The sequence below is a fragment of the Montipora capricornis genome, chromosome 13 (genome assembly GCF_036669925.1).
Source record: "Montipora capricornis isolate CH-2021 chromosome 13, ASM3666992v2, whole genome shotgun sequence".
NCBI classification, from domain to species: Eukaryota; Metazoa; Cnidaria; class Anthozoa; order Scleractinia; family Acroporidae; genus Montipora; species Montipora capricornis.
The window spans coordinates 19258189-19284688 of NC_090895.1; the positions used below are offsets into that span (position 1 = coordinate 19258189).

Consider the following 26500-nt stretch of genomic DNA (forward strand, 5'->3'; position numbering starts at 1 on the left):
TACAGTAACAACGCTACTTTTGATTTAGCTATTGATAGATTTAATGCAATTTTCCATACTTGTTTACGCTTAGACACCTGCGCGCTTAGATATTATCTTTTTATAAATAGGTTGCAAAGAAAGTCTTGTACGTAAAAAAAAAAAAAAAAGATAAGTAACTAAATCTGGAAACTAGAAGCAACTGTCACGAACCTGTATCACCGAATCCGATGTTGCAAAGGTCCTCAGAGCAGCATTGCGCTACACATGGGACTTTATGCGTTCCTTCCTTCGGATAGCATCCTAAGTAAAGTAAAAAGTATAGATAGGTAATTTTGACTAATAAAGAAAAAAAATATCATCCTGTAAAAACGTCGATGAAACGTCAAGTGCATAAGTTTTACTTAAACCCGATGAGACATTCCTCATTAGAATTCTTGGATCAGTTTTAGTTTTTAGACAACCGAGCTCGATTTACCGTATTCGAGCTCGAGTTACCTGTCGAACTCGAGTGACAATCGCACTCGAAATGTCGAGCTCGACAATGACAACATCGAGCTCGATTTCGAACACTTAGTTATCGAGCTCGATTACCAAGCATTGCTGCTTATCGAACTCGATGTTACCAATCGAGCTCTCCAAAAACTCTTGATTGTCATACTGTCTTTATACCGATGATAGTGTACATAAAACATTGAAAAAACCTTTTTTCAAGACTTCACTCTACAGTCATCATAGGAAAAGGATTAAGTTTATTATATAACAAGAATATTCGAAAATTTTTGGAAAATCTGTCTTCATACTAGAGAGAGGCTACAGAAAACATAATAAAAAGAACTTTGTTTTAAAACTTCATACTAAAGTTGTCATAGAAAAAGACATTTTGGAAGGTATTAGTCCCAGTCCTCTGCCGTGCCCTGGAAACGAAAGGAAGATGCTTTTTTTTTTAACGAATTGGAACCGTCCCATTATTGTTCGTAAACTGCATGTAACATGGAATTTCTATTTGCACTGCTATTTTGAAAAGTGTATCATCGGTGGGCCTTATCACGTCATAAATTTTTGAAAATTATATATATTTTTTCAAATCCATGCCACAGGTTTTGTTAGAATGTTCCCATTCTGTGGCGTTAGAAATTTGTGGAAAAAAAAAACGGTAACCCGCTCATTTTTTAGGCATTTGCTATTTTGGTCACGTGATTTACCAAATATGGTTGCGAGTTGAACCAGACGAAGAAATGTTACATCGAACGCACTTTGAAAAACAGGATAACTGTACAGTTTCAGGGACTACTTGCAGAGGTCTATAGCAACGGTCCGGCAGTTAAGAGTTCCTTCGTTATTTACTGTTCCATTTACTTTTATTCATTCAATTAGTCAAACGTTTGCAAAGGGAGATCGTTCACAATTTTTGATAGTTTGATGGTAGATAATAACACTTGTCAACAGAAACAACATTCACATTGTAAAATTATGATAATAATAACACAGTGGATCGGATACTACCACTCATTTAATGATTATCGGAATGCAGTATTAAAAATATTTTTAAAAACTCGAAGGTAGCATACACTACCCTTCAAGCAGTTGGTTTATCCTGCGGTTCCCGAGAGAGAAATCACTGGGAACAACCATTATTTTCTTTGGCTGAGCCGCCTGGACGAATAAATGAAATTTGAACCGAGTTGGTAACTCGTTTTAGCACTCGCGCGTGTTTTCAGCTGCAAATCAAACAGTTGTTCGCAGCAGTTTCTATCTAGGGTAGCCTAGGAGAAGCCAACTGTTCGCAGGGTAAGCATCCACATGGGAACCAAAATACTCTCTCCTACTTCTAGAAGCAAGAATTGGGCAGCTGAATTTAACTCTTTAAAAAATAGCATTTGCAGGGAAACCTACATTACTTTTTCTACCCTGAAATTTGTTTGGTTTTTGCCGAAGGCGAAAAACTAACACATAATTTGTATTTATTTTTGCATATCTTATTAAAGTGCCCCTAACCCCAATTTCTTTTTTCGCTAAAATAAATCTTTGCACCTGTTTGAGATGAATTACCGCCATTTTTTTCTTTTTCTAACAAATCTTGCCTTTTTATAGGCTTCAAAAATTGCGAAAAACCAGGAATCTTTTGCTCACGACCGAGTCAGAAGGAGAGTGGGTCATGCATTTTTACAAAGAGTTAATGCAATGTAAATCAGTTTGTGACGTCAAATCAGGAATAGACCCACTTCTCTTCTGACTCGGTCGTGAACAAAAGATGCTTGGATTTTCCCAACTTTTTGAAGCCAATAAAATTGCTGGATTTATTAGAAAAATGAAAAAAGTGGCCGCAATGCATTTCGAACAGTTGGTAAGGTTCATTTTAGCGAAAAAATTTTTTGGGGGGATAGGGTCACTTTTAAGCGTGTTGCTTTCCTTTTTTTCAAATTTGAACGACCGTCATACGTCGCAATTATTCAAAATGTGAAAGTGAAAATGAGCGATTTTAAAACTCGTTTTTTTCCTGGTTCGAAGATTTCGTTGAAAGCATCGTCGAGCGGATTTGATTGGAAACATTTTTTAGTTGGGACACAGTTAAATTTTAATCGGAAAGTCATGTTATAAATTGAAGAGAAATTATAACACTGGATTAGTTACTACGTACTGTAAGGGAAAAATGGTTAAGAAGTTTTGTAGGACATTCCTCTGTGCGTTTTTAGACCCAGCTTGAGGTTGTTCCAACATGACTCTATCTCCTGCGTGTGAACACCAGTCGCTGGGTCAACAAAGTGGCGACGATGCACAACCACTTGGTGTGCGCCAACATTATTTATTCGCTGGTCTAAGTTTCTGTAAGAAGCCCAATCGTCAGTGTGAACTTCTGTTCCGGGGCGCACGCATCTGGATATTATTGGATGTAGAGTAGCCGCGTCCCTCCTATCCACTACCTCGAAGTAGCCCCTCGCTGGACTAAACTCAGTAGTGACCATCCCAAACACCCATGTGTCTCTGGCCGCCCTTCTCCCTCTGTTGTACTGAAGAGAAGCAAGAGGTATTCTTAATTACCAGACAAATAAATATGATTACCATATTGGGCGGCCCAAATGGGCGGCCATTTATGTAGCCGCCCACCCTATCGTAATATCTACCCTATTTTTTTCAGTCATACCCCACTAATGGACTACATTCCTGCACGCCAAGTGAATTCTTATGGGTAATCAGGGAACTAATTTTGTATTCCTGGGGATTTCGTATGTAGGCACACGGTGGTTTACTGTTGGAAGAATTAAGTTTCATTCCATTTGCAAGTGTATAAGGGACAAACGTCAAGTTTAATTTACAACCGGAGCAAATAAGCGAACAGTAACAACGAAAACCATGGCGGTGAAAAACTCTGGCATTATTATACGGACAGTTTTCACTTCTGAGGATGTATATTGTAGCGTACGAAACGTCAAGGAAGGCAAAAGTAAAATGTGCTTTATCATTATGTTTGTAGCAGCAGTTTGTTTTACGTTTTTGAATAAGCGAACAGATTTTAAAACAATTTGTTTCATTTTCCCAAATATAGTAAAAAGCATTTTTGGAACTCTGGAAAATAAGGACAAGAGGGCTTTACCTTAGCTTTGTGGTTAAATTTGCTCTCGTCACATTTTACGACCATTCCTGGACCACCAAAGGGGGTGAAAGGTCTGTCTTCCAGATCTCTTGAACAGACATCCTGTAACTTTCTGCAAATATTGGACGCCAAACCTGCATTCAAACCCAGGTGCCTCGAAATCCTTCGCTGTGAATCTTCCCTAGCAAAGAAGTAAACGACTAGAAGGAGCTTTTCAAGCGCAACCTTTGGAAACTCTTCAAAAAAACTTCTTGTACGAAGACTTCTTTTTTTTCTGCATCCACTGCACCGCCTGTATGTAATATATTATGGATAATAACTTTGTTTTCTGAGTTTATCTCTCTGGCTAACACAACACATGTTCCACTACAGAAGGAAATTAGGATCTCGAGTCAAATTAGTTAAGACCTTCTATTTGTACGCTCTTTAATTCCTCAAATCAGAACCGGCCGAGAGTGCCATGAAAAGATTTACCTGCACATTTCATAGAACACTTTTTCAAATTCTCACGAGAAACTACACCAATGAGAGTTTGTGATTTGATGCAATCGTTCCCCAATTTCTGAACACCTAACATAGTTCCCAGCCTTTTCCTCTTAATTATCTAAGCAATGACCATTAAGTACATGCCGCACGTTTCTAGATCATGGAAAAGAAAACAGGGAAAGCGAAAAGAAATCAAGATAACTCGACTCGAGTGGCTTTGATAAATGTAGGTGCCCTCCTCAGAAGAAAATAGCTTTTTAAGAGGGATCTTATCCTTTTAATGCTCTCGTCCCTTCCTTTGTACCCTTGAAGGGATAAGCTACTGTCATTAGCGAGCTTACGCAACAGGACGGCTGGAAGACTCAAGACGGCAGAATGACGACAAAATGTCGCGTAAGATCGGGAATGCACAGTCTCGCGCGACATTTTTTCGCCATTCTGCCGTCCTGAGGCTTCCAGCCGTCCTGTTGCGTAAGCTCGCTAATATCTGTACTTAACTACCACGATTATTTATATTCTTTTATTTTGTCAATTTTTCTGGTAGAATTTGTCCTCCACAAAGGGACGCAATGAAGCGTGGAACTGGCTTTCTTAACTTTCATACTTATTACCATAAGCGTTAGTGTAGATTTTCCTGTGCAAAGCATGATCTCGAGTCAAATTAGTTAAGACCTTCTATTTGTACGCTCTTTAATTCCTCAAATCAGAACCGGCCGAAAGTTCCATGAACAGATTTAAGGACGGTGCCTAATATTGTTATTGCGCATACGTTCTGCGCATCTCGAGATACTCGAATTTCCTATCGGCGATGCTTACTAGCACAGGGATATTTTTGCGCGGTTTAAAACTATCCGGAGGAAGTAGATCTTAGTAAGTACTCTAGGCATCCAAAAAGAAAATTGGGGGTAACCATGCATTTTTGAGAGATAATTAAGCTTCAATTTGAGAAAAAACGCCGTACGTTGCTTTGTATTTTATAGCTTTTTACAAATATTATTCATGAATTTTCTTTGACAAATGCGTGGCTACCCCCAATTTACTTTTTGGATTTCAATAACACTTGTTAAGATCTACATTTTCTGCATAATCACACACCGGGACAAAAATTTCTTTAATTAGTAGGCACCGTCCTTAACTGCACATTTCATAGAACACTTTTTCAAATTATCACGAGAAACTACACCAATGAGTGTTTGTGATTGGATGCAATCGTTCTCAAATTTCTGAACATCTATCAAAGTACCCAACCTTTTCCTCTTAATTATCTAAGCAATGACCATTAACTACATGCCGTACCTTTCTAAATCATGGAAAAGGAAACAGGGAAAGCGAAAGGAAGTCAAGATAATTCAACTCGATTGACTTACATGTAGGTGCTCTTCTCAGAACAAAATAGCTTTTTAAGAGGGATCTTATCCTTTTAAAGGCTCGAAGATAAAGTTGAGAATACTTACCAATGGAAACCGTCGATGTGATTAACGTTCTTTTCTTTTAAATCCATAGCCATATTACATTGGGCACATCTCAGCGGATTTGCCAAAAGACTTCTGTTCTGCAACCATTGAATTAAATTCAATGTAGGACCTTGTTGCAAAGCTACAAAGTGACTCAAGTCCATGCTTCTTTTGTTAAAACGGAAGTTGTCGCGAAAAAACCAGCAAGATGTTTTACAATACTGTTGTAGTGTTATGATTGGTTGAAGGGGATTTCGTAATAGAAAATTGCATGTTATTCCTTCTTTTTTAATTTGTCACCTTTTGTCGGCTGTTTTGGTATGTAGCTGAAATTTGAGTGTCCACAAATATAAAAAGGAGCCTTAACTCTTGTTGAGTGCTTTTAAACTGTAGCTATTCTACTGGGGCACCTTTCAGTAGAGGTTGGTCTGAAAAATCGAGACTATTTCCTAGAAGGTCATTCTGCGCGGAACACGAAAATTTGTTTGGCAACTTCTACCTCCAAACAGGTTGTACTAAGTGATGTAAGTAAGCAGTTTATCTTTCCACGTAGACACAATAGAGCTAACAACAAAACTCGTGCGATTGTGCCCGTGCTAAAATTAATACGCAAACTCGCAATATAATACGATGTGTGATAAATTAGTCCGATATTGGGGCGAAATTTCCGCCTTAATTTTCAATTTCACATGTCAAATAACATTTCCTGTAGTGCCAAAATGGCGTCCAGGTTGGAACGGTGTTACAAATTTTGGAGTTGCGGCATTGAAAAACGCTGCCGAAAAGATCCGAGTTGTCTGTATATTCAGAAAATTAAAACTTTCTGTAAAAAGTATGCTTAATTAAGTAACCATTTCAAAGCCTGGGGTACCCATACAATAAAGAAAGACCGAAAAAAAAACCCCGCGTCTTATGAACGTAATTTGTCACACATGATCACAATACCTAGTTGACTGGTATTCTCGTGAAATAAGGGAATAATTTCACTTCCGTCATGTCCAAAATCAAATAACTTTCCGACCCTTTCGAGGGAAATTATTTGTTTTCGGACAAAACGAAAGTGAAATTATTCTCTAATTTCACTTGTCTCCATTTCTTTATGTAAAACTCTGTTAAAATCTGTTAAAATGTGTAATAATATCACAATTTCGAACTGTAATTGGCTTGCAATAAAAGAGAAAGACTATTCTGTCCACTGAGAGTTGAATTGGGATTGAACTAAATTAATGCCCTGTCCCATAAGTTTATAACATACTTTTCTTAATTTAAAAAAAATGCCAGTATACTTAGTACCTGTCTTTTTAACGTTATTTGTAAAATAACTTTTAAAAAAATTAAAAAGCTTTGATGGCCAACATATTAGCTTGTTTCTCGGCGCAGTTCTGTATAAAATACATGTACAATACAATGCACAATGGATGTTTTCCGCATACCAAACTCTTCAACTCAATCCCCTTTTTTATTTCTCTTTGCTTGTAAGTCATTTCAGTTGGCCATTTTAGATCATTGTATCTCATTGTAGGTTATTTTTGAGCTACATTGTAGGTCATTGTAGGTCATTGTAGGTCAATCCATGTTTTAGTAAATACAATATTCTTGGTTGAGGATTGCATAATATGTTTTGGCACTGTACTGTACTGTACTGAAGCAATCTCCTAAAGTGGCTACTGTTTTCAGTTTTAACTATTTGACAAAAAATATTCATTGGGTCTGAGCGAAATAATCTAGAGTATACTCCAATAAAGAAAATTGACGGCAGGCTTTTTTGCAGGTTACAGGTCACTCGTTACAGGTCCTTGTTTCAACTATACTAAAGCAACCCAAGCTTTCAAATTAGCTAACATTAGGCCTAAACATCATTTTTAGGCTTAACAAGGCCTAAAGTTAGCATTATTAAGGGTTTTGCAATGAGTGACCTGTGTCCTCCACAAAACCCTGCTTGGAAAGATATCAGTCGGTCAGTGTTGTCAGTCTCATAAGGAGGGGTATTGTGCATGTTTAATGTGGTGACACTTTATTTGCATTAATTTTGCATGTAACATCAGTAGGTATTGAGCTTTTTTTCTATTTTTCTTCTCATCCTTTATTCATAGCTGCCACCTCAACAGGAACAACTTCATCTACATCCTCGTTTGCACCCCCCGGTACACCATCATCCACACCTGCAACCTCATCCACACCCCAAGTTACACAGTCATCCACATCTACATCTTCCTCTACACCCCTTGCCACACACTCATCCATATCATCACCCTCATCCACATCAGCATCCCTATCTGTACCACCAGCCACACAAGCATCCTCGTCATCTCCAGTCACTGTTGTTCTTCCCTCCACATCCACGCCACAGGATTTAACCTCACTGCCAAGAAATGGAGGTAACTGCAAATAGTTGCCCTACTATTTCCATGTAAATTAAGCTATTACTTGTTATAGAATGGAGTAGTTAAACGACTTTTATTTTGATATTTTAATTTTTTCAATTAGATATTTGTTGCATATTTTCTTCCTTACAATATGTTAAAAGTCTTTGAATTCCATTGTGCTGTTTTTTACAAATATAACAAAATTTTACTTGCCAGCAACCCCAATCAATAGGGGAGAACCCCCTTATCAGTGGTCGCTTCTTTGTTTATGCTACCTGTTACTTGTTGTTGATGATCATTGTTCCCATTAATGCTGTTAATTTTGTTATTGTTATAAAAAAGTACTGTTCCTATTCATTCTCCAACAAAAAAGTTGTTTCCAGGATTCCGCTGCTTTATCTGGGATTTTTGCTGTACCTACCGTGACCATTACAGATGTATAATGTTATCTCTCTAGGTGCTTTCCCCCCTCCCCCCCCCCCCCCCAGGTTAATTTTTATTTTTTAACTTGTAGACTTTACTTTCTCCACTGTCTCTCACCTGACTAAACTTCAGTATATTATTAATAAGTGCACCCCTTTGTATTCACACACATGGGTAGCATTGAAAAGGACTTCTATGACAACTATGGTCACGCCTGTTGAAGACCCTAGACAACAAAATATCCTGACTTCAAATTTCTTTATATCAGAATAGCACCCTTTTATTTGTCAAAGTGATTAGAATGTGAAAACAACTTTTGTTTCAGCTTCCACACGACAATATCTAACAGCCATGGCAAGTGCTGGTGGTGTGACATTTGGTATGCATTAGTGTAATCTTTATTGCTTATTTTGTATGTGTTTTATTACTGTTCTTTATGTTGTATGTGTGAATTTGTCATGCATGTCAGTCTCTCCCTTGTAATAAACATTAATCAAATGAAGTTTCATATCCACAGATGAGATCCCAGATTCAGACGTAAGTCAAGATGGTGAGTTGGGAAAACTAATATTGCAATAATTTATTGAAAGGTCAAGACTCTCTCCTTAAACTTGAACTACTTTAACCCAACATTCTTAGGTTTTACTCAAAGGTTGGTTTGCCTCTTTTGCCAGAGCCGGATCAACATATGTATACCAGCAGAACTTTATCAATATCATCTGACTCAGGGGATGATGACACTGAATGTAAGTAGTAAGTTTATCTTAAAAGCACTAGTTCTAGATTCGCTGCAGCTTCTAAGCATTAAGAAAAAATGGTGGAGGCCATGGCTGGCTTTGATGAAAAGTTATGTTTATGTTGACTTTAGTTTCCTCTTAGCATAACCTACTTATGCTTGCAACTGTGCTTGCTTGCGTCGCTTGTGAAAACCAGGCTTAAGAAAAAGGCTTATTGATCCAATATTCTATTTGAAAGTTAGATTGGGTTTTGGTACTAACTAATATTAACTTGCAACATTACCATTCAATAAAGCAATAGCACTGTCCAAAGCCAAAGAAATAATGCAAAATACGTGATGAGTGATCGATATGTAGAAAATAAAAATAACTGTTTGTGAGCTAAACAGGTTATGTTTAAGCTTTTAAACTTTGTTCTTGTTGCACTTCCTTAACTTGCCTCATATCTTCTTTTGTGTAGCACTTAGGGGTGAAGCTCAAGAACGAAGTCTTTGTAAGTGCATTCAATTTATAGTCAGTTGTGTTGTTAAAGTGAAATGTGAGATGTTAACCTATTGACACCTCTAACACCCTAGGATATAGACAGAAGAAAATAAATCAAGTCTTTTCCAGGTGTCAATGGGTTGATAATGGTGTCCTTTAAGCAGCAACCAAAACAGAAAAAAAAAAAAATGAAATGAACAAACATAGTTAGTCAGCCATCAATTTTCTTCCCTATTATCTGTTATCATGGAATAGTAACAGGTGTATGTTCCTGATGCATGGACCAAAAGAAAGTATAGGTTCTTTACTGAACACATTTACCTTGACATTTCAGACGGATATGTTAATGACGATTTTTCTACGGCAGGAGTTGTCACAGGTATGCTCAGTGATACCAGTAATTTGTGGCTTTTACCAACCAAAAGTCAACAAATAGCATTCGATTTACTGCTAATCTGCCTTCTTTTTTACACATCACCTTTGTGCAGATGAGAATGTTTTGAGTAGGACAACTGAAGTCCTAAAGTGCATTGAAGCCTTGGAAGAGGGAGGCGAAAATGCAACTCTTCCATTCCTAACAAATACATTTGAAGAGGTAAGTTGCAAATCACTGAATGCATAATAGCATTTTGAGATCTTAAGTTGATACTGTAACAGTGCATGTGTCTTCTTTGGTTTTCCTCTTTTCTTTTTAGTTCACTTGGCAGGGTACAGAGGACATGATGATTATGGTGGCTGTGCTCTTGTCCTTTGACTGCCCTATTCCCAGCAAGAGAAAATTGGTTAGGTGGGAATTACTGATTCCTCTTATTGTGTTGCTATTTCATAAAATGTGGTTGATTAAGTGACTTATTTAGCTTAAATATTCATGAGACAAAAATTTAACTAGACACATACAAAGAAAAGACTAAAACCCACAAAACACAATACTTGTAAATTAAAAACAACAAGCACATCAAAGTGGCTTATGCACATCTTTTAGTTTCTAACAATAAGGAACATGGGTTACAAATATTATTACAGTGCAACGCACCTTACTGTGGCCACCTAACAAAGTTTTTTAAAAAATGGTCCGCCATTCAGGATGTGTGAATCTGACTGACAGTTAATGCCTCCTTGCAAAGTTCACACAGTTGTAAGTTAAGCACCGTTGCATGGGCTGTTGTTAGGCAAGTTGTGCTGTAACCCCTTGTAAGGGTGAGGTGTTGAAATTAATATATAAGTGTGAACACGTCACACACTTATGTAGCATTAAATCTATCTTTAATTTACCTTAACTTTGTTTTATGTGCTTTCAGTCTGCTGAACAAGGTTTCAAGGAACTGTTACTTGTGGATAGCAGAACACAAGGGTGCAGAATCAGAGAAAGGTACATATTGCACCTCCAGGTTCAGTTTGTTATTGTTCTGTGAAAACAGACAGAGAAAGAAGTACACTTTAATTAAAATGTTTCAGATAATTAAAAAGGTTAAATCTTGTCTCATTTGATTTTCAAATTTCAGCAAAACTGAAATACGGCTTGAAAACTGCTGAATCTACCGTGCTTGTGCTGGCACCATGCCACAGCCGGAATATGCCACAATGCGTGGAAATATTTAATGGTTAGTAACTGATTTCATATTGAGGGCTATTGAATCTCGTCAAGTGAAGGAAATTTACAGAGAATCAAAACTTTGACTTCAGAAGGTGACAGACTTTTTCAGCCCTTCTATGATTACTCTAGACTGTTGAATGTAACTGTAGCAACTGAATCTGTGTCAATTACACCTGAAATTTCAGAGGCCGACTTACAAGAGGAACGATTTGTTGAGTCCTTTACAATGGCTCAAGACTTGAGCAATGCTGTAAAAGACGAACGGTAGGAGAATGATAAATAATCTGTTTTGAGTCATAAAAAAAAAAAGTTACTGGAAGATATACAAAGTAAAGAACTTACAACTTACTAGACTAATAGTTTTCTCTTATAATAGGAAAAGGTTAGAAGAATGGAGGCAGGTTCGCAATGAACAAGATTTGCAATTCCAGGTATGCAAAATTAATGATAATAATATGGTTATTCTTCTTCTTATTCTTCTTCTTCTTCTTCTTCTTCTTATTATTATTATTATTATTATCATTATCATTATTATCATTATCATCATTACCGTTATCATTATTACTCCAGAAAAAACTCAAGAAGTTTGTTGCCGCATTAGTTAAATGTATTTCAAAACATTAAAAAATCTTGTTAATGTCCAATAACTACTTTGAAGGTGGCATTGACAGCAGCACGCGAAACTTGCAGCACCACTAGCAGCAGTAGCAGTATGCACACACCCTTCTGGACAACAGCCACCAGCAGCACAGCCAGCACTGCCAAATGCACCTCCACCATCACCAGCAACAGTGGTACAGGAGAACTGAAATCTTTGGTAGGGCAACAATATTATACCCTAACTGCTTTCATAACATAACTATACAGATTATTACTTATTGTTTATGACTTTGTCTAGCTGATGTGCTTACCTTTCTTTGTTCACAAACTCAAATTTTATTTATAATGTAAAGTATACTATTTAATACATGACGGCTTCTTCTGTCTTTTAAAAAGGTAATGTTTTTGCTTTGTAACAGATTAAGGGCTTCCGCAAAAGCAGAGTTTGTCCCGAACCAGACGACTGTTTACAAAATGGTATTAAAATCGTTATCCGTTTTAATGGCGGAAAAAAGATGGCAAGGCTTTTTTCAAAAAAGGCCTTTTTTCAGGTAAACATGTATAACTGTACAGAATGATAATAACATGGGAATGGTGGCAACCGCCATGGTGATGACACTTTCCTTTCTTACATGTTCTATTCTCTGTTCTATTCTCTCTTTGGTGTTTGTACCACTATTATTATTATTTCTGGCTACATTGAAAAGTATTATTATTATTATTATTATTATTATTATTATTATTATTATTATTGCTGTTATACAAAATAGAAACGTACACTTAATGAAATCATCGACATAATATGTTAATTATTATTTTTAAAATAGTTCTTATTTTTTTATTCATAAAAAAACAGGAAGTCTATGACTAGGCTGGTTCTCAGGATGATGTGCCTCTCCACTTCACATTACAGAGAGGTAAGGAAGTGGTGAGGCACTCTGATTCACTGGAACAGGATGAAGTCCTGGACTTAGCAAAAAGGGTAAGTGGCACTAAGATAGTCAGCGAAAGGGACTGGAACCAAAAGTGTTGCCATGGCTATGTGATACTCTGCAGTATTTTGCACCTTTCTCAAGGGTTATTACTCATGCCAAAGTTGAATAATCATCGCTGTTACAATTTCAGATATACATTGTTTTCTGTTTTTGTGTTCCATCATCAAGCTGAACCACTGATGATGTCACCAATCTGGCAACTGGCTTAAAAGTACTTATGAGAGAAGATTAGATATCATCACAAAGGCAGCACTTTCTTCTCATGTACTGAAAGACCCCCAGTTTTGGTGTGGATGGAGTCCTGCATGGAGGCCCATTTTTCAACAAACTAAGCCAACGGGCCGGTGGTCAAAATTCAAGACTACTACATCATATAATTATGATAATTGTTTTTCAGTTTACAGTGTAACTAAAGTCATCAAATTCTTTGCTTTAATCACACTGAGTTACAATTACAACTATAATGATACCTGATGGTGATGGTTGTTTATTTTATTTTATTTTAGAGTACTGAGGAAATGAGTCATTTGCTACAAACAACAGTAGGTGTTCAGTAACAATCTAAGAAAAGTTACAAGTCAGCTTCAAGGGTGTCTCTGTTTAAAATCTTAGTCACATGCTGACGTTTTAAAAATTTCCCCAAAAGTTATCTACTGCAACAAGAGCCAAAGAGGAAAAGGTTGAAATGTAATGAATATTGAAGTGGTATTATATTATGACGAAAATCGCATCTTTCCTATCTAAGCCATTTTGAAACATAAACAAGTAGTCAAGTGGTCTATCCCAGCAAATTTGTATCAGAAATTTTGGATTTTTTCCAATAAGATTCCACTAAATGTTCTCTACAATATGAGCTTAACAGTTCTGTTACCATGGAATCATACTGGGTTCCAGACCTCCCCCATATTAAAAGCTTTTCTGGCCACCTTTGGTGTTCCATTTTGATATTTGCTAACAGCACTTCATTTCATATCTATGATCCAGCAAGCATATAAATATGTTAGCTCGAGTTTGTGGCCTTGTTTAACATTTTTCAAGCTGAAAATAAAAAACATATTGAAATCAAGTGGGTGGGGACTGAAAAAGAGTGAGTTGCCATTGGGAACAATTTTTCATAGCCATAGGTGTGTTTCCTGTAGAAATATTAGACTACCAAGTTTCAATGGTCCGCGCTGCAAATTATTCGAGTGTATAACCTCATCAGTCATCTCATTTGCATATTTTACCCATTTTTCAAAATTAAATATCTCCGGAACTAATGAAGATGTTTGCAAACAGTAAATGGTGTTTTTGTTCTTTCATGGAATTCTATGCGATACACTCAAAAAGGTGTAAAAATTTGATCATATTACCACTTTGACATTATGTTATTAATATAAATATTAATAATGAATTACAGAAGATATCCACACGGGTTCTGTACAGGGTTAGGGTTTAGGAAAATACAGAATATGGCTCAATGCGAGAGAGATGCATACGTTCAAAGGAATGTAACCTTTTCGATAACTCGGTTCCTAATGGAACCAGGGCCTCTGCGACCAGGCTCTTCGTGAGCCTGGACCTTTGTGACCAGGTTCTTAGGAATGTAACCTTTTTGATGACTCGGTTCCTAATTGAGCCAGGGCCTCTGCGACCAGGCTCTTCGTGAGCCTGGACCTTTGTGACCAGGTTCTTAGGAATGTAACCTTTTTGATGACTCGGTTCCTAATTGAGCCAGGGCCTCTGCGACCAGGCTCTGCGTGAGCCAGGAACTTTGTGACCAGGTTCTTAGGAATGTAACTTTTTTGATGACTCGGTTCCTAATTGAGCCAGGGCCTCTGTGACCAGGCTCTGCGTGAGCCGGGACCTTTGTGACCAGGTTCTTAGGAATGTAACCTTTTTGATGACTCGGTTCCTAATTGAGCCAGGGCCTCTGCGACCAGGCTCTGCGTGAGCCAGGACCTTTGTGACCAGGTTCTTAGGAATGTAACCTTTTTGATGACTCGGTTCCTAATTGAGCCAGGGCCTCTGTGACCAGGCTCTGCGTGAGCCGGGACCTTTGTGACCAGGTTCTTAGGAATGTAACCTTTTCGATGACTCGTTTCCTAATTGAGCCAGGACCTCTGTGACCAGGCTCTTCGTGAGCCAGGGCCTTTGTGACCAGGTTCTTAGGAATGTAACCTTTTCGATGACTCGTTTCCTAATTGAGCCAGGACCTCTGTGACCAGGCTCTTCGTGAGCCAGGGCCTTTGTGACCAGGTTCTTACGAAGTGAGTGTAATGCTGAATGACAACTCTTCATAGAAATCATTTAAATTACTTCACAACAAGCAAGTCAATAATTGATAAGAGTGTTCAAAAAACCGTCCAAAATGAATTGCCATTCTGTATGAAATGCTATGCCACAACCGTGGCAATCCACACATATGTTCAGTGGTCAAAGTTTCATATAATTATCGTAACAACAAATACATAAAATTTTCCTTGAGAAGTGGTTTTGCATCACACAGTAAAAGTAATTATTTTCAATACTTTTCAAAATCAACTAGGCTACATATTCCTCATATCTTTTGAGGGAAGTATGCTACTTATTAAGTCTTGATGGCCCTATGAGTAGCATACTTCCCTCCGCCTATGTTTCGTTGCAGGTGTCATTCAAGGGAAACTTTGAAAGTAACCGAGATGAAGAACTCTCTGAAACATTGCAAGGTAAGAACATCTCTAAGCTCTGCACAGACTTCTTAATATTTTTGATGGTGATAATTTTCCTTCATTCATAGAAACTTCCCCTAAATGTAAGCGTGTATTTTTTTTTCGACATGCATGTCCTAAAGTGTCAGTCCTTTGTACATAGTTTAAGTATAATCACTGGGATACCCAATGTGATCCTGTTGCAGTACCATTGTTTTTTAAGGGACTGAAAATACCAGGTGAAATTTACCGTTAATCTCTTTTGAGGTCATCCTCAATGTTAGTAATCAACCATTTCGAAATATCCAAACTCCAACTGAACCCCATCTGGGCGATAATGTTTAATAAGACCTTTGAAAAGTTAATGGAGATGAAAATAACAATGTACCGTATTCCGATCTCTTTTATAAAAAAAAAATAGAAGAACAAAAGGCACACAGAGAGGTAGAAGGAAACGATGAGGATGATGATGAAAGCGACAAGGGTGACAACGAGAGGACCAGTGCAGAACAGAAAAGAAAAAGAAAGAGGAAAGACACAAGAACATCCAAAAATCGGAGAAAAAACAAAAAAAATTAATAAATAAGTGCATTTGTTACATATATGGTTTGAGATAAGCTCAGACTAAGCTACAAGGGGGGTGTGTCACGAAATTCAGTGACTGGAAGAAAAACAAAAATCAAACAACTTAAAACATCGAGGGGAGATTCGAACAAAACAGCACAAACAAAAGTTCCGTAGCAAGTTGAAGTAAGTAATTGTTAACACTAAAGAAATTGGAAGCCTGCAATGTCGTGACACAGGCCCTCTAAATGCCCACCTTCAACCGACAGACATTGCGTGCCGTGGAACAATATGCATATATGTCCTGCCAAAGCCGAAATTCATGCAATCAAATCACTGTGGTAAGCAATGTGAATTTCCATAACAAAAGCAAACGGTCGAAAAGTGTGTCGGTTGAAGGCTGGGCCTTGTATTTCTTTCTCTTATCAAGCATCGACACTAAATGTAGAAGGGTACACTATGGTATCCTCGGTCCAGTACTTATCCAAACATGATGTTATATTGGGAGAGGATAAAGCGCGGAGCCCTAATCCATGGAGCACCCATTTGAAAAAGGTTAGCTTTCAATTAGTGTTGTGATGGCCAATTACTTCATGTAAGCTAACCTTTTTAAAATGGGTGCTTAGACTGAAATACTGTTGAACAATGCTGTTTAAAATGGGTGTTAAGGGCTTAAGTAAGCACTATTTGAGATGCTGCTTACATGTTGATCAACAGCACTCATTCGAAATAGTATTTTTAGGGTACTCCATTTGGGTACTCCATAGGGTACCCCTTGGATTAGGGCTCCGCATTTTGTCCTCTCCCTGTTATATTTCCTCGTTAACTACAGTACCACGAAAAACAAATCTGTCCAATCATTTCCGGATTATTATTCTTTCACTTGACGAAATTTCGGCTTTCCTGCTATTGGTGATTGTGCGGAATTCAAGTTTGTTGACAGGTGTGTTAATGTGTCTTTATAGAAAGTCTCTACTTTTACGGCTCCATAACATAAATCGACATGTTCACTTGGCTTGTGTAAAGGTTAAACGCAATATTGACCAGATTTACAGATGAACTAATTTCTGCAGCTGGGGACTAATTTGCTGCAGAGTTTTAAACTTTTGTTTTAAAGACTCTTGGAAGATATCAACAATATTCGCATAGGGTTCCTTGGTCCGCGACTTATACTACTTATGACCCCAGAGAGCATCTTGCAAAGCAGATAAAGAAAACCTTCTATAAATGGAAAAGGTGTTTGCCTTAACTGAATATTTTCTAAATCTTGTTTCTAAATGTTTAACCCTTTCACTGCCGAGGGCTTCCCTATTGACGAGTAAAATCGTCTGGCGTTAGACAGAGTAAAATCTATAAGTGCCAATTTGCATTCTTGGCGGTGAAAGGGTTAAGAACGGGTTACCTTTTTTTGTATGTCTATAATACCTACACGGCCTTATCATGAAATGGAGCTTGTGTTGGGGGACGGTACACTCAAAATAAAAGCAGATTCTATACTCACAACGACATCGAATACGGCTGTAGCTGAGATATATCAAGGATAATAAAAAAGAAATAAATTTTCATGTGATACAGAAATTATCAGGATGCACAGGTTTTTTTTTTTTTGGCTGCTTACATGATTCGCGGACCAAGGACCAAATATGCGGACGAAGGGCTCGCTCTTAAGTTCAAATTACAATAGAAATATTTCAGTTTGGAACTTACCAATTTAATATTAGCGCAAGAAACGAAAAAGCTATCTTTATGACAAATTTCAGTTCGTTGCGTTTTGATTCAGCAAGATATTCGAGATGATCCAATTTCCCCTTAGGATTAATATTAGTTGCTTGTAAGGAGCTCGACTTACATCATTAAGTCAACGTTTAAGTTGTGAGGAAAGGTTAGGGTGAAGGAAAATTAAATGATAAGCGGAATAAATAACATACCGCAATTTTAAAGCACGTCGACAATATGAATAAAGTTGTAAACTCACCCATTTCATAAATTTTTGCCTCTTTTGTACATCGTGTTGATGCCACGACAAGGAATAACCGGTTTGGCTAAAAGTACCTTTTTAAGCCCTTTTTGAGCCCACGGTGCACCAAACTCATAAGAGACCGTGTTGTCACTTCGTAGCATATTCATGTGTGCCTTATTATAGTGTCACTTGCAGCAACTGCCAACAGGCAGAAAGTCCTGTAAGGTTTCCACCCTTGTGCGCAAACCAGGAGCCTTCGTTCCCAGATCTCGCGACCAAATTTTAAGGACTACCCGAAGACAAAGCCTTGGCTGTGGTCGTATGGTCTCCTTGATATTTTATCGCCTCTCAAGGACCTGCTTATATGGTCTCGGTTACCCGAGATAGCCCTACTCCCGAGACAACTTTTCCCGAGACAACTTTTCCGTGTGTCTATTTGAGAATTGCGAGACAAAGTTGACCCTACTTAATTATGCATATATTTAAAGGCGCATCTTCAAAAAATGCGTATCATCATTTGCCTTTGTTTCTCTCTAGTTCGTTTTTATTAAGTGTAGTTGCGTTTTCACATTCAGCAAATGGACTGACAATCTTAACGCAGCAGTATTTAAATATGTAGTTTAAATAAATGGCTGTTTTTGAATCGAGAGTTTCCGTTGACAGCGGTGAGAAATTTGGCGGGAAAGAACTTTCCTTTCGAAAGGATACGCTAAAAACATGTATAAGCTCCCAAATTGTTGCTTCTCTGATTTTTATTTTATGCGTGCGCATTTAGGATTTTGCTGTGTCATGTCGGGTGGTCGAGACAACTCACCTCTCCGAGTTGTCTCGCCCACCTCATGTAAATGTCTCGCCAAGGGTAACTCGGGGGGAGGGTTGTCTCGGGTACCCGAGACCATATCAACAGGCCCTAAGTATTGCCCTTTTTCTTTGGTTTCACGAGGTTTTTACTTTTTGGAATCATTTAATTTGCAATTGCTCTGTTCTCGGATATTGTGATGCATAATAAATAGGCTGTTACGAAATTGATTCAAATGAAAAAATTTTTTTTGTGGCATAAATAAGTGATTCAAATAACTGCAAGCAATACTTTCACTCACGAACTCATAATAAGCGCAAATTAATCCTTTTTCTATGATAACCGTAGAGGAGTGGGACTTGTTGCACAACCGTTATCTTTTTGTAATAAAGAGCCATCCCCCTTATCATGATAAAACTGAACAAAATTTTTGGTCCGCAACTGGGGGAACTTGTTCTTTTTTGTCCAATGGTCCGGATCCTTCGGGGTGGGGGGGGGGGGGGGGGGCTTTGGGGTTGTGCTTTCAACCCTTCATATGGGGTTAAAAGGAACGTTATGAATTTTTTAAAACGTCTTCGAAAATTTCTTTCTCTATAACAACTTTAGAATAAAATATTAATATGAAGTTTTTTTTTTCTGTAGACTCTATCCATTATGAAGACAGATTTTGAAAATTGTTTTCGAGAATTCTTGTTACATAATAAAGTTAATCCTTTTTCTATGACAACTGTAGAGTCACGTATTGAAATAAGGGATTTTCTGTAGTCTCTCTTCGGTATAACTTTGGAGAGCAAGTAATCGAATCGAGCTCGATAAGCAGCAATGCTTGGTAATCGAGCTCGATAACTAAGTGTTCGAAATTGAGCTCGATGTTGTCATTGTCGAGCTCGACATTTCGAGTGCGACTGTCACTCGAGTTCGACAGGTAACTCGAGCTCGAATACGGTAAATCGAGCTCGGTTGTCTAAAAACTAAAACTGATCCGAATTCTTTATATAAAGAATGGTAATAAAACCCGGCTTGCGTTTTTTATATACTCTTGTATTCCCCACACATTTTGGACCTTTATTTGTTCGACTCTAGACACGCTTTTTGTGGAATAAGATAAGATAAGATAATATAATTTACTTAATGACGAAGACGTAGGAAGTGTTTGCATAATCTTCATAGCCAGGGGCTCACGTTAAAAACGCTCCACAACCTACCCTGTAGTGGAACACAAAAAAAGATAAAGTATGAATTATCCACATACAAATGTACAAATACCTAACTTTTAACTACGTCATAATATTAAGACAATTTTCAGAAACTATTGAAAAGTAAAAAAAAAAGATAAAATTCTGTCCAGTTTATGCACTGACACCCTTCAGTCGAGCACGAAATTGTACTAGAGCGGTCCAGGATTTGGTGACAGACGGTAATTGGTTTCACACGTGGGAAATCATTTACAAATAGGAGTTGTGCACAACAAGGCTGTTATATGGAGCCTGGTTAACATTTTAGCCACTTCCTCGAAAATTGTATTTAGTTAACCGAGGTGTAAAAAAGGGCAACATAATTTGTGCCATCCAAGTTCAAACCCCTAAAAAATAGAATAAGCCATTGTAAAATACGTCTTTGCTCAAGCGTGTCCTCCATAGGAGCCATTGCTAGACATTCAGTAATGACTTGATCGCATAGTGATTGGTACGTACGATTTGGAACGTGATTGCTATGTTCGATTTGGAATGTACGTTTTGGAATGTTTTTTAAAGAATTACAAAAAAAGGCAGCACGTGTCTTATCGGGTCTTAAAACATGACGCGTACTGCTGTTCGTGTTTTAAACGGTTCTTACATACATACGTACATACATACATACATACATACATACATACATACATACATACATACATACATACATACATACATACATACATACATACATACATACATACATACATACATACATACATACATACATACATACATATATATCTTTATTTGATTAAGCAGTTAATGAAAGAGCAGCCAAAAGGTAAATTTATATTTTAGCAAAAATACCAAACATTGCATTCAAGTCTCGTTTTCTAAATCCTAAACTAATCTTGGGCCCAGATCTTTTTATATTCGTAAAATGCTTGTAAGTAATCTGTAACGCAAACTTTATTGATAACAGGAAATGATGGAAAGGTGTAATGCGCCCGTGAGAAGGATAGAATACAAGCTGCCTGGAAAGGGTTTTTTTTAACGGAAATTTCATTGGCAGCGGCTTGAAATTAAACCCATGCAGCATTACCCTTAACATGGTCATCCACGTCAGTGCGATATACATAGAAGCACACCGCAGGTACGTTAGACCAAAAAACGTCTTCAGGCGTGCATGGACGGTTTGTGATAGAGGAAGAACAAATCGCCAATTGACCCTGACAAAAGTAGCAATCCAAGCTGCAAACTTAAAAATAAAAGAAGAATTTGACAAGAGATTAGGCAAAATGAATCAGGTCGAAAAGAAATGTACTCGAGGCGTGCAGGCGAGGCTTATGCCAAGGATTCTTTGGGGTCATCACATTTTTTGCCCTACCAATCCCAAATGACCTAGAAAAGACTAAGAAAATGCGTCGATTAAAATGAATTACTAAAGCAACGCCGCATGTAGGCAGAACCACATAATTCTGTCAAGTGTTTTGCAACTCAATGGGAAAAGAGAAGGGAATTTATTTACTAAGTATTAAATTTGCATTATTTTAAAAAATGTCTTCACTGTTGATTCTTAGAGAGTCTATTGTTCTAAGACGGTAGGAATAATGAGTCTCTCTATCCCTCGGGTATCGCCTCGTTAAGAAAGTAACTTAAGGGTGACATCTGTCATACTTTACTAGTCTCAATTTGCAATCCCAAAGATAAAATCTCATAAATCTTCGGTGTGATTTTCAACGGTCAAAGCATCATTGTTCCTACATATCCGCTTCCAGGTCAAATTGTACGCAAATGGTCCGTGTTAACCCTCATTTAAGGCTATGTCAATTAAAAGTTGCAGTACAAATCAACAGCCAAACGAGCAAACAAAAATTATATGAATTATCTATCAATGTTTTTTACCAGTTCACTGTGGTAAAAAAAAGCTGAAAATCCTACCTTCCTTGGCACCTAAAATAAAGAAAAGACGAACAAATGAGGATTATAAAGTGTGAAATATCAAAAGAAGTATTTTGAATTCAAATTAAAACTATTGAATTAAAATGAGTAGATTAAATGAAAGCAGCAGGACCGGTAATAATTGCAAAAGCGTACAACTTAGAGATGAATTTCAAACACTAAATGGGGATAATGGAGATGCAACATGGTTGAAAGCTCTATTCCTGATTCTTCTGACAAGCAACATAATCAGGAGGATACCATAACAGCTAGTTTCGGTCCCTTTTCCTCTCCTGATAAAGCACTGGTACAGTGTGGCCCTTCCACCACTTTCACTCTCCATTCATACTTAGACACAATGGCTTAAAATCCAAGACCTGTTAATCTTTAAGAATACAAAATACAATGAGTCCTCAATAGTATGACATTACCAAGTAACAACGACAAAGCAATGACCCCCAGAAATGTCATACCCTCAATCGTTTAGCACAGACTGAAATATTAAAGTAAATAAGAAATGTGTAATTTTTTTTTCTCGTTTGCGCAATTTTTCTTTACGTTATGTGAAGCATCTGAAGCAATGTTATGGCAAGTTTCATAAGGGCAAAATTTTCTTGTCACTGTCGAGGCACATCGAAAACCAGTTGGGAAACAGATTTAAAAAGTACTTGTTGGCTCGCATTTAAAAGCAAAACAAACAAACAAACAAATCAACTTTTTCTTTATGTCCAAAAGAGTACAGAAAATTGTTATTTAATTCCAGTTGACAATAAAAATTCGAGTTTCATTCCTAAACAAAGGAAAAACCGATTAAACCAGTTTTTGAAAATAACAAACGATTTAATGTACAAGGAAAGAATTTGTCGAGTAACTTCTTCCACTAAGTATGAGCTATTACTGGAATTCTGTTTTTTCGTTGTCGTTCTCTTTCGCTCTCATTTCGTTTCTGTTTTAGTCATACGTCTTCCATGCCTTATGTAACCTTATCAGAGCTTCTAAAGATATGCCAAAAATTGCAATACAGAGAACAAAAGCAGCTGTTAGCAAAAATAAACGCTCAGCTTTAAGTTTATATCCCTCCGATGCTCGACTTGAATAACTGCGTAGCCGCCAGTGTGGCCAACAGCTATCTTGATATGTCAAACTAGATTAAAACCAGCAAAAAATGCAGAAAGAAAACATTTTCCTAACCCTTTTCCACCTGAACACGAAAAGCGTGGACTGCGTAAGAACTATTGTCGATGTAGTATGGCTGTGTAGCCGCGTCGAGCCACAGAAAGCTCGCGAAAAATAAAACCTCGCTTATGTTTAGGTGAGGTAACATGGGTTATCTGGAGATAGTAAATCACGATTGAGATCACGCAAAAGGAAGACGCTTTCGGCTTTTTCCCGCATCGATGGGTTACCATGTTTTCTTAACTGTGATGCTCCGCGCTAGCTCTGCTACTAATTGCAGATCTGTGTAAGAAATTTTTAACTCTACCTAAAAATACCAGCTTTTTTCTTGTCTGTTTCGAAAATATTGTAGAACCTAACCTTAACCTTAATTTAAGTTTATTTGTTGTCATCCACAAATCAATATCTTTCAAGCATTCTAGGATGTTGACCATAGTCCGAGCCAGACCAAAGTCATCATTGCACGGGGAGGAGATATATATACACCTGGGTATCGTCGTTGTACAGTAGAAAATCGTATTATGTCCGCGACGGGCGAGGTGTAAAGTAAGTAGAGAACTGGGCCCAGCACGGAGACTTACGGTACGCCGCAGGTTAGGTTGTGTGACTGAGATTTCTCAAGATCAATGGTATCGTACTGGGAGCGAGAGAAAAGGTAAGACTCAAACCTCTAAAGCGCTTTTCCACGAATTTCAAATTGGGATGCAATCTGCTAAGCAATAAGGAGTGGTCGTCAGTATCGAAGGCGGCTGATAAGTCGAGAAGCAGAAGCAGATGATTGTCGAGCGCCCTCAGTGCATCATTGTAACATGGAGGACGATCCTACCCTGACGGGAGTGACGTCTTCGGGGAACTCGAATCATTGTTGCATGCGTTTATCCCATTAAGGAAAGAAAAAAACACCTTAACTAGATCATCTTGACTCTCATAGAAAAAGAATTTAAGGAAGGAAAAGGAATCCATGGAAAAAAATGAGTAATGCGATTAAAACCTCTACTACTCGCCTTGATCGTCTTTTAGCTTGCGGTCCAATGCAACAGGTAGATATGCGGATTCTATGTATCTGCCACGCCAATTTTATGTATTTCTTTTTTTCTGTCATATTGACGAAATCATTGGAAAATGGTTGAGGAATTGACGAATTTCCAAGGAGATTCTTATGATTTCCTTTAATTCAATTAAGCTGAACAGCCCGAAGGGATTTTGTTTCAATTGTAAAAACCTTTTTTTTTTTTCCCTAAATGTTATTCCGTCTCGATGAATTATGTGTCACCTATTTCACGTCCACATTGCACCGGTGGCTCAGTTGGTTAAGCGTCGGGCTGTCATGCGGGAGTTCCGAACCCCGGCCGGATCAACACTCAGGATCTTGAAATAACTGCGGAGAAAGTGCTTATCCAGAGCAAGCGAAGTTACAAGAAAACCTTCTTCCAGATTCTGACTGACAGCAATTGTAATTATTAAATTGAAATTTAACCAATTAAATGCGTGTCAAATTAATTATCATTTGTCACGACATTGAACAGGCTTCCCTCTATAATTTTGCCTATTATGTGGTAAATATGTAATCAGAATGTGCCCCCTTCATGTAAGTATTCATTTCAGTTGCATTTTCAAAGTTTTCCAAATTGCCCATGTTGCTTCGCGAATTGGGAATTAATCCTTAATTGGCCTAGGGACCATGCGATTACATATACAAATCATACCCCATTACTATTATAATTTCAAATCAGAATTCCCAACTGATGACGATTGTTGAGCGATAGAAATATGTTTTGTTTTAACTTGAGAGTCACGGTTGTCCAACTTTTAAAATTAGCCACTTGACTACTTTTATCAACACTCTTCCGATTGTTTAGAAACGATTCCTATAGTTCTGACGCCTCCAACAAAGGACTTCTTCCTGGACGACGAAACGCAACGGGATCTTCTACCATCAAGCTTCCGTTACTGTCTTTCATCCTAAGTCAACGATTCCCTTGATTTTCCCGTCGAAGAGCGCAAACGTTAATTGAACATTGGTATCGATGGTACATACATTGTTGCGAGTTCTTCTCCCAAAAAGAACTTTCTGCGTGCGTTATTCCCATTAAAGAAAGAGACTAGAACATCTGGTCTCTCACGGAAAAAAGTCAAAGAAGGAAAAGGACTGCATGAGAAAAGTTGAGTAATGTGATCAGAACTCCTCCTACTTACCTTGATCCTCTTTTAGCATATGGTCCAACAGGTAGACACAGTACATCAGCAGTAAAGTGACTTCTTTAAATCCACCTCGCCAATTTGATGTATTTCTTTCTTCTGGCATATTAACAAAATAATTTTAAAATGGTTGCGCAACTGACACATTTCCAGGGAGATTCTTATGATTTCCATTAGTTCGATTAATGTTGGGTTTAGAGTTAAGCTTTTATGGCGGTAAATGTTGAACTGAGGTCAAGTTAGCAAACCTTGCCCGAACATAATGAAAGTTGAACACCCAGAAGGGATTCTGCTTTAATCAGAAAAACTTATTTCTATACTTAAATATAAATCCGTCTTGACGAATTATGTCATCCATTTCGCGTCTACCGTGCACCGGTGGCTCAGTTGGTTGAGCGTCGGGCCGTGTAATGGGGGAGGTTGCGAGTTCGACTCATGTTTCCAACAAAATGAAAAGTAGTTTGAGATTCCGATCTGTGGGCTTATAAAGGCGCTGTTGCACTTGACAATTCTTGTTGCAGCTTGTCCGCAATTTTGTTGCAACAACAGCACTCACGTTGCGAAAGGAGCTGCTTGGTGGGTATTAAAGTACACCACGTTTCATGAAACTTGAGGTTTTCCATAAGATGCTCGCAAACTTTGGGGCAACTTTCACGATTTCGGGAAACTTTTTTTCGGTGATACCTCAAAACAAAGGAAATAGCCATATTAAGCTTTAGATGTTGCTTGTTTTGCTTTTTCATCGCATGCTGTACAAGTTTACCATGTTGTTCACTTGTAGTTGTCTTGTTGAACATTGGGCGAGTCATGATCATAACGAGCTATTCATCTGGTGAGGGGTCCATGAAAAAAATGGTGGACAATAGCGCTTCTAAAGAAGATGTAGATGGCATGGTATGAGGAACATAAAGCCAAGAAAAGGAGGATGAGGTAAGAGAACGGATCCCATAAATGGGCCTCTTCCAATGCTGTGCGGCTCTTTTAAGAGAGGTACCTGATTGGCCAGTTGTAATGACATAATGAAATTTTAAATATGTACGGCATTGGGAACGAGAATTTTAAATAGCTTTGCGAAATTAAATATAGATTTTACAAACCTCTAATGGGGCGCGAGGATCCCTTCCCCTTCCTCATCCTCTCTTGCGCTAAGAGTCTAAACACTCGTAAACATGCTCCTGATAAGAATCACCGAGCACACAGTTAAGTGCGTGATTGTTGAGTTAACTGTTTTATTTAAGTTTAAAGCTCTGAAAATAGGAACAGTGATAAATAGTTCTTTGTTTAACCTCTTTTTGCGGTAAATAT

The 26500-nt window shown here is 37.8% G+C and overlaps 2 protein-coding genes and 1 long non-coding RNA gene across 8 annotated transcripts; 1 reads left to right on the forward strand and 2 right to left on the reverse strand.

The window, feature by feature from the left end:
* Positions 1-2636: 2636 nt before the first annotated feature.
* LOC138029475 (uncharacterized) lies at positions 2637-6713 on the reverse strand. Its single transcript, XM_068877199.1, has 3 exons — positions 5515-6713; positions 3575-3866; positions 2637-2990 (listed from the first exon to the last, which is right to left on the reverse strand). Exons 1-3 carry the CDS (start codon positions 5676-5678, stop codon positions 2637-2639), a joined length of 810 nt encoding a protein of 269 aa, XP_068733300.1. The 5' UTR covers positions 5679-6713.
* Positions 6714-7969: 1256 nt separating this feature from the next.
* LOC138028412 (uncharacterized) lies at positions 7970-18004 on the reverse strand. Of its 4 annotated transcripts, XR_011127658.1 has the most exons (7): positions 17921-17935; positions 15632-15732; positions 13639-13750; positions 11315-11365; positions 10796-10929; positions 9345-10282; positions 7970-8340 (listed from the first exon to the last, which is right to left on the reverse strand). It is a non-coding gene; the product is annotated as an uncharacterized lncRNA (long non-coding RNA). The 4 variants fall into 4 exon arrangements; XR_011127657.1 differs by lacking the exons at positions 13639-13750; positions 15632-15732 and having other exon boundaries at positions 7970-10282; positions 17921-18004; XR_011127659.1 differs by lacking the exons at positions 7970-8340; positions 11315-11365; positions 13639-13750 and having other exon boundaries at positions 10145-10282.
* On the forward strand, positions 10175-17932 carry LOC138028410 (uncharacterized). Of its 3 annotated transcripts, XM_068875948.1 has the most exons (11): positions 10175-10310; positions 10822-10892; positions 11026-11124; positions 11303-11381; positions 11494-11548; positions 11776-11934; positions 12137-12268; positions 12574-12699; positions 13219-13254; positions 15339-15399; positions 15803-17932. In XM_068875948.1, the coding sequence occupies exons 1-8, from the start codon at positions 10243-10245 to the stop codon at positions 12586-12588; spliced, it is 678 nt and encodes a 225-aa protein (XP_068732049.1). In that variant the 5' UTR covers positions 10175-10242; the 3' UTR covers positions 12589-12699; positions 13219-13254; positions 15339-15399; positions 15803-17932. The 3 variants fall into 3 exon arrangements, with proteins under 3 accessions (XP_068732049.1, XP_068732048.1, XP_068732047.1); XM_068875947.1 differs by having other exon boundaries at positions 12137-12699; XM_068875946.1 differs by lacking the exon at positions 15339-15399 and having other exon boundaries at positions 12137-12699.
* Positions 18005-26500: the final 8496 nt, after the last annotated feature.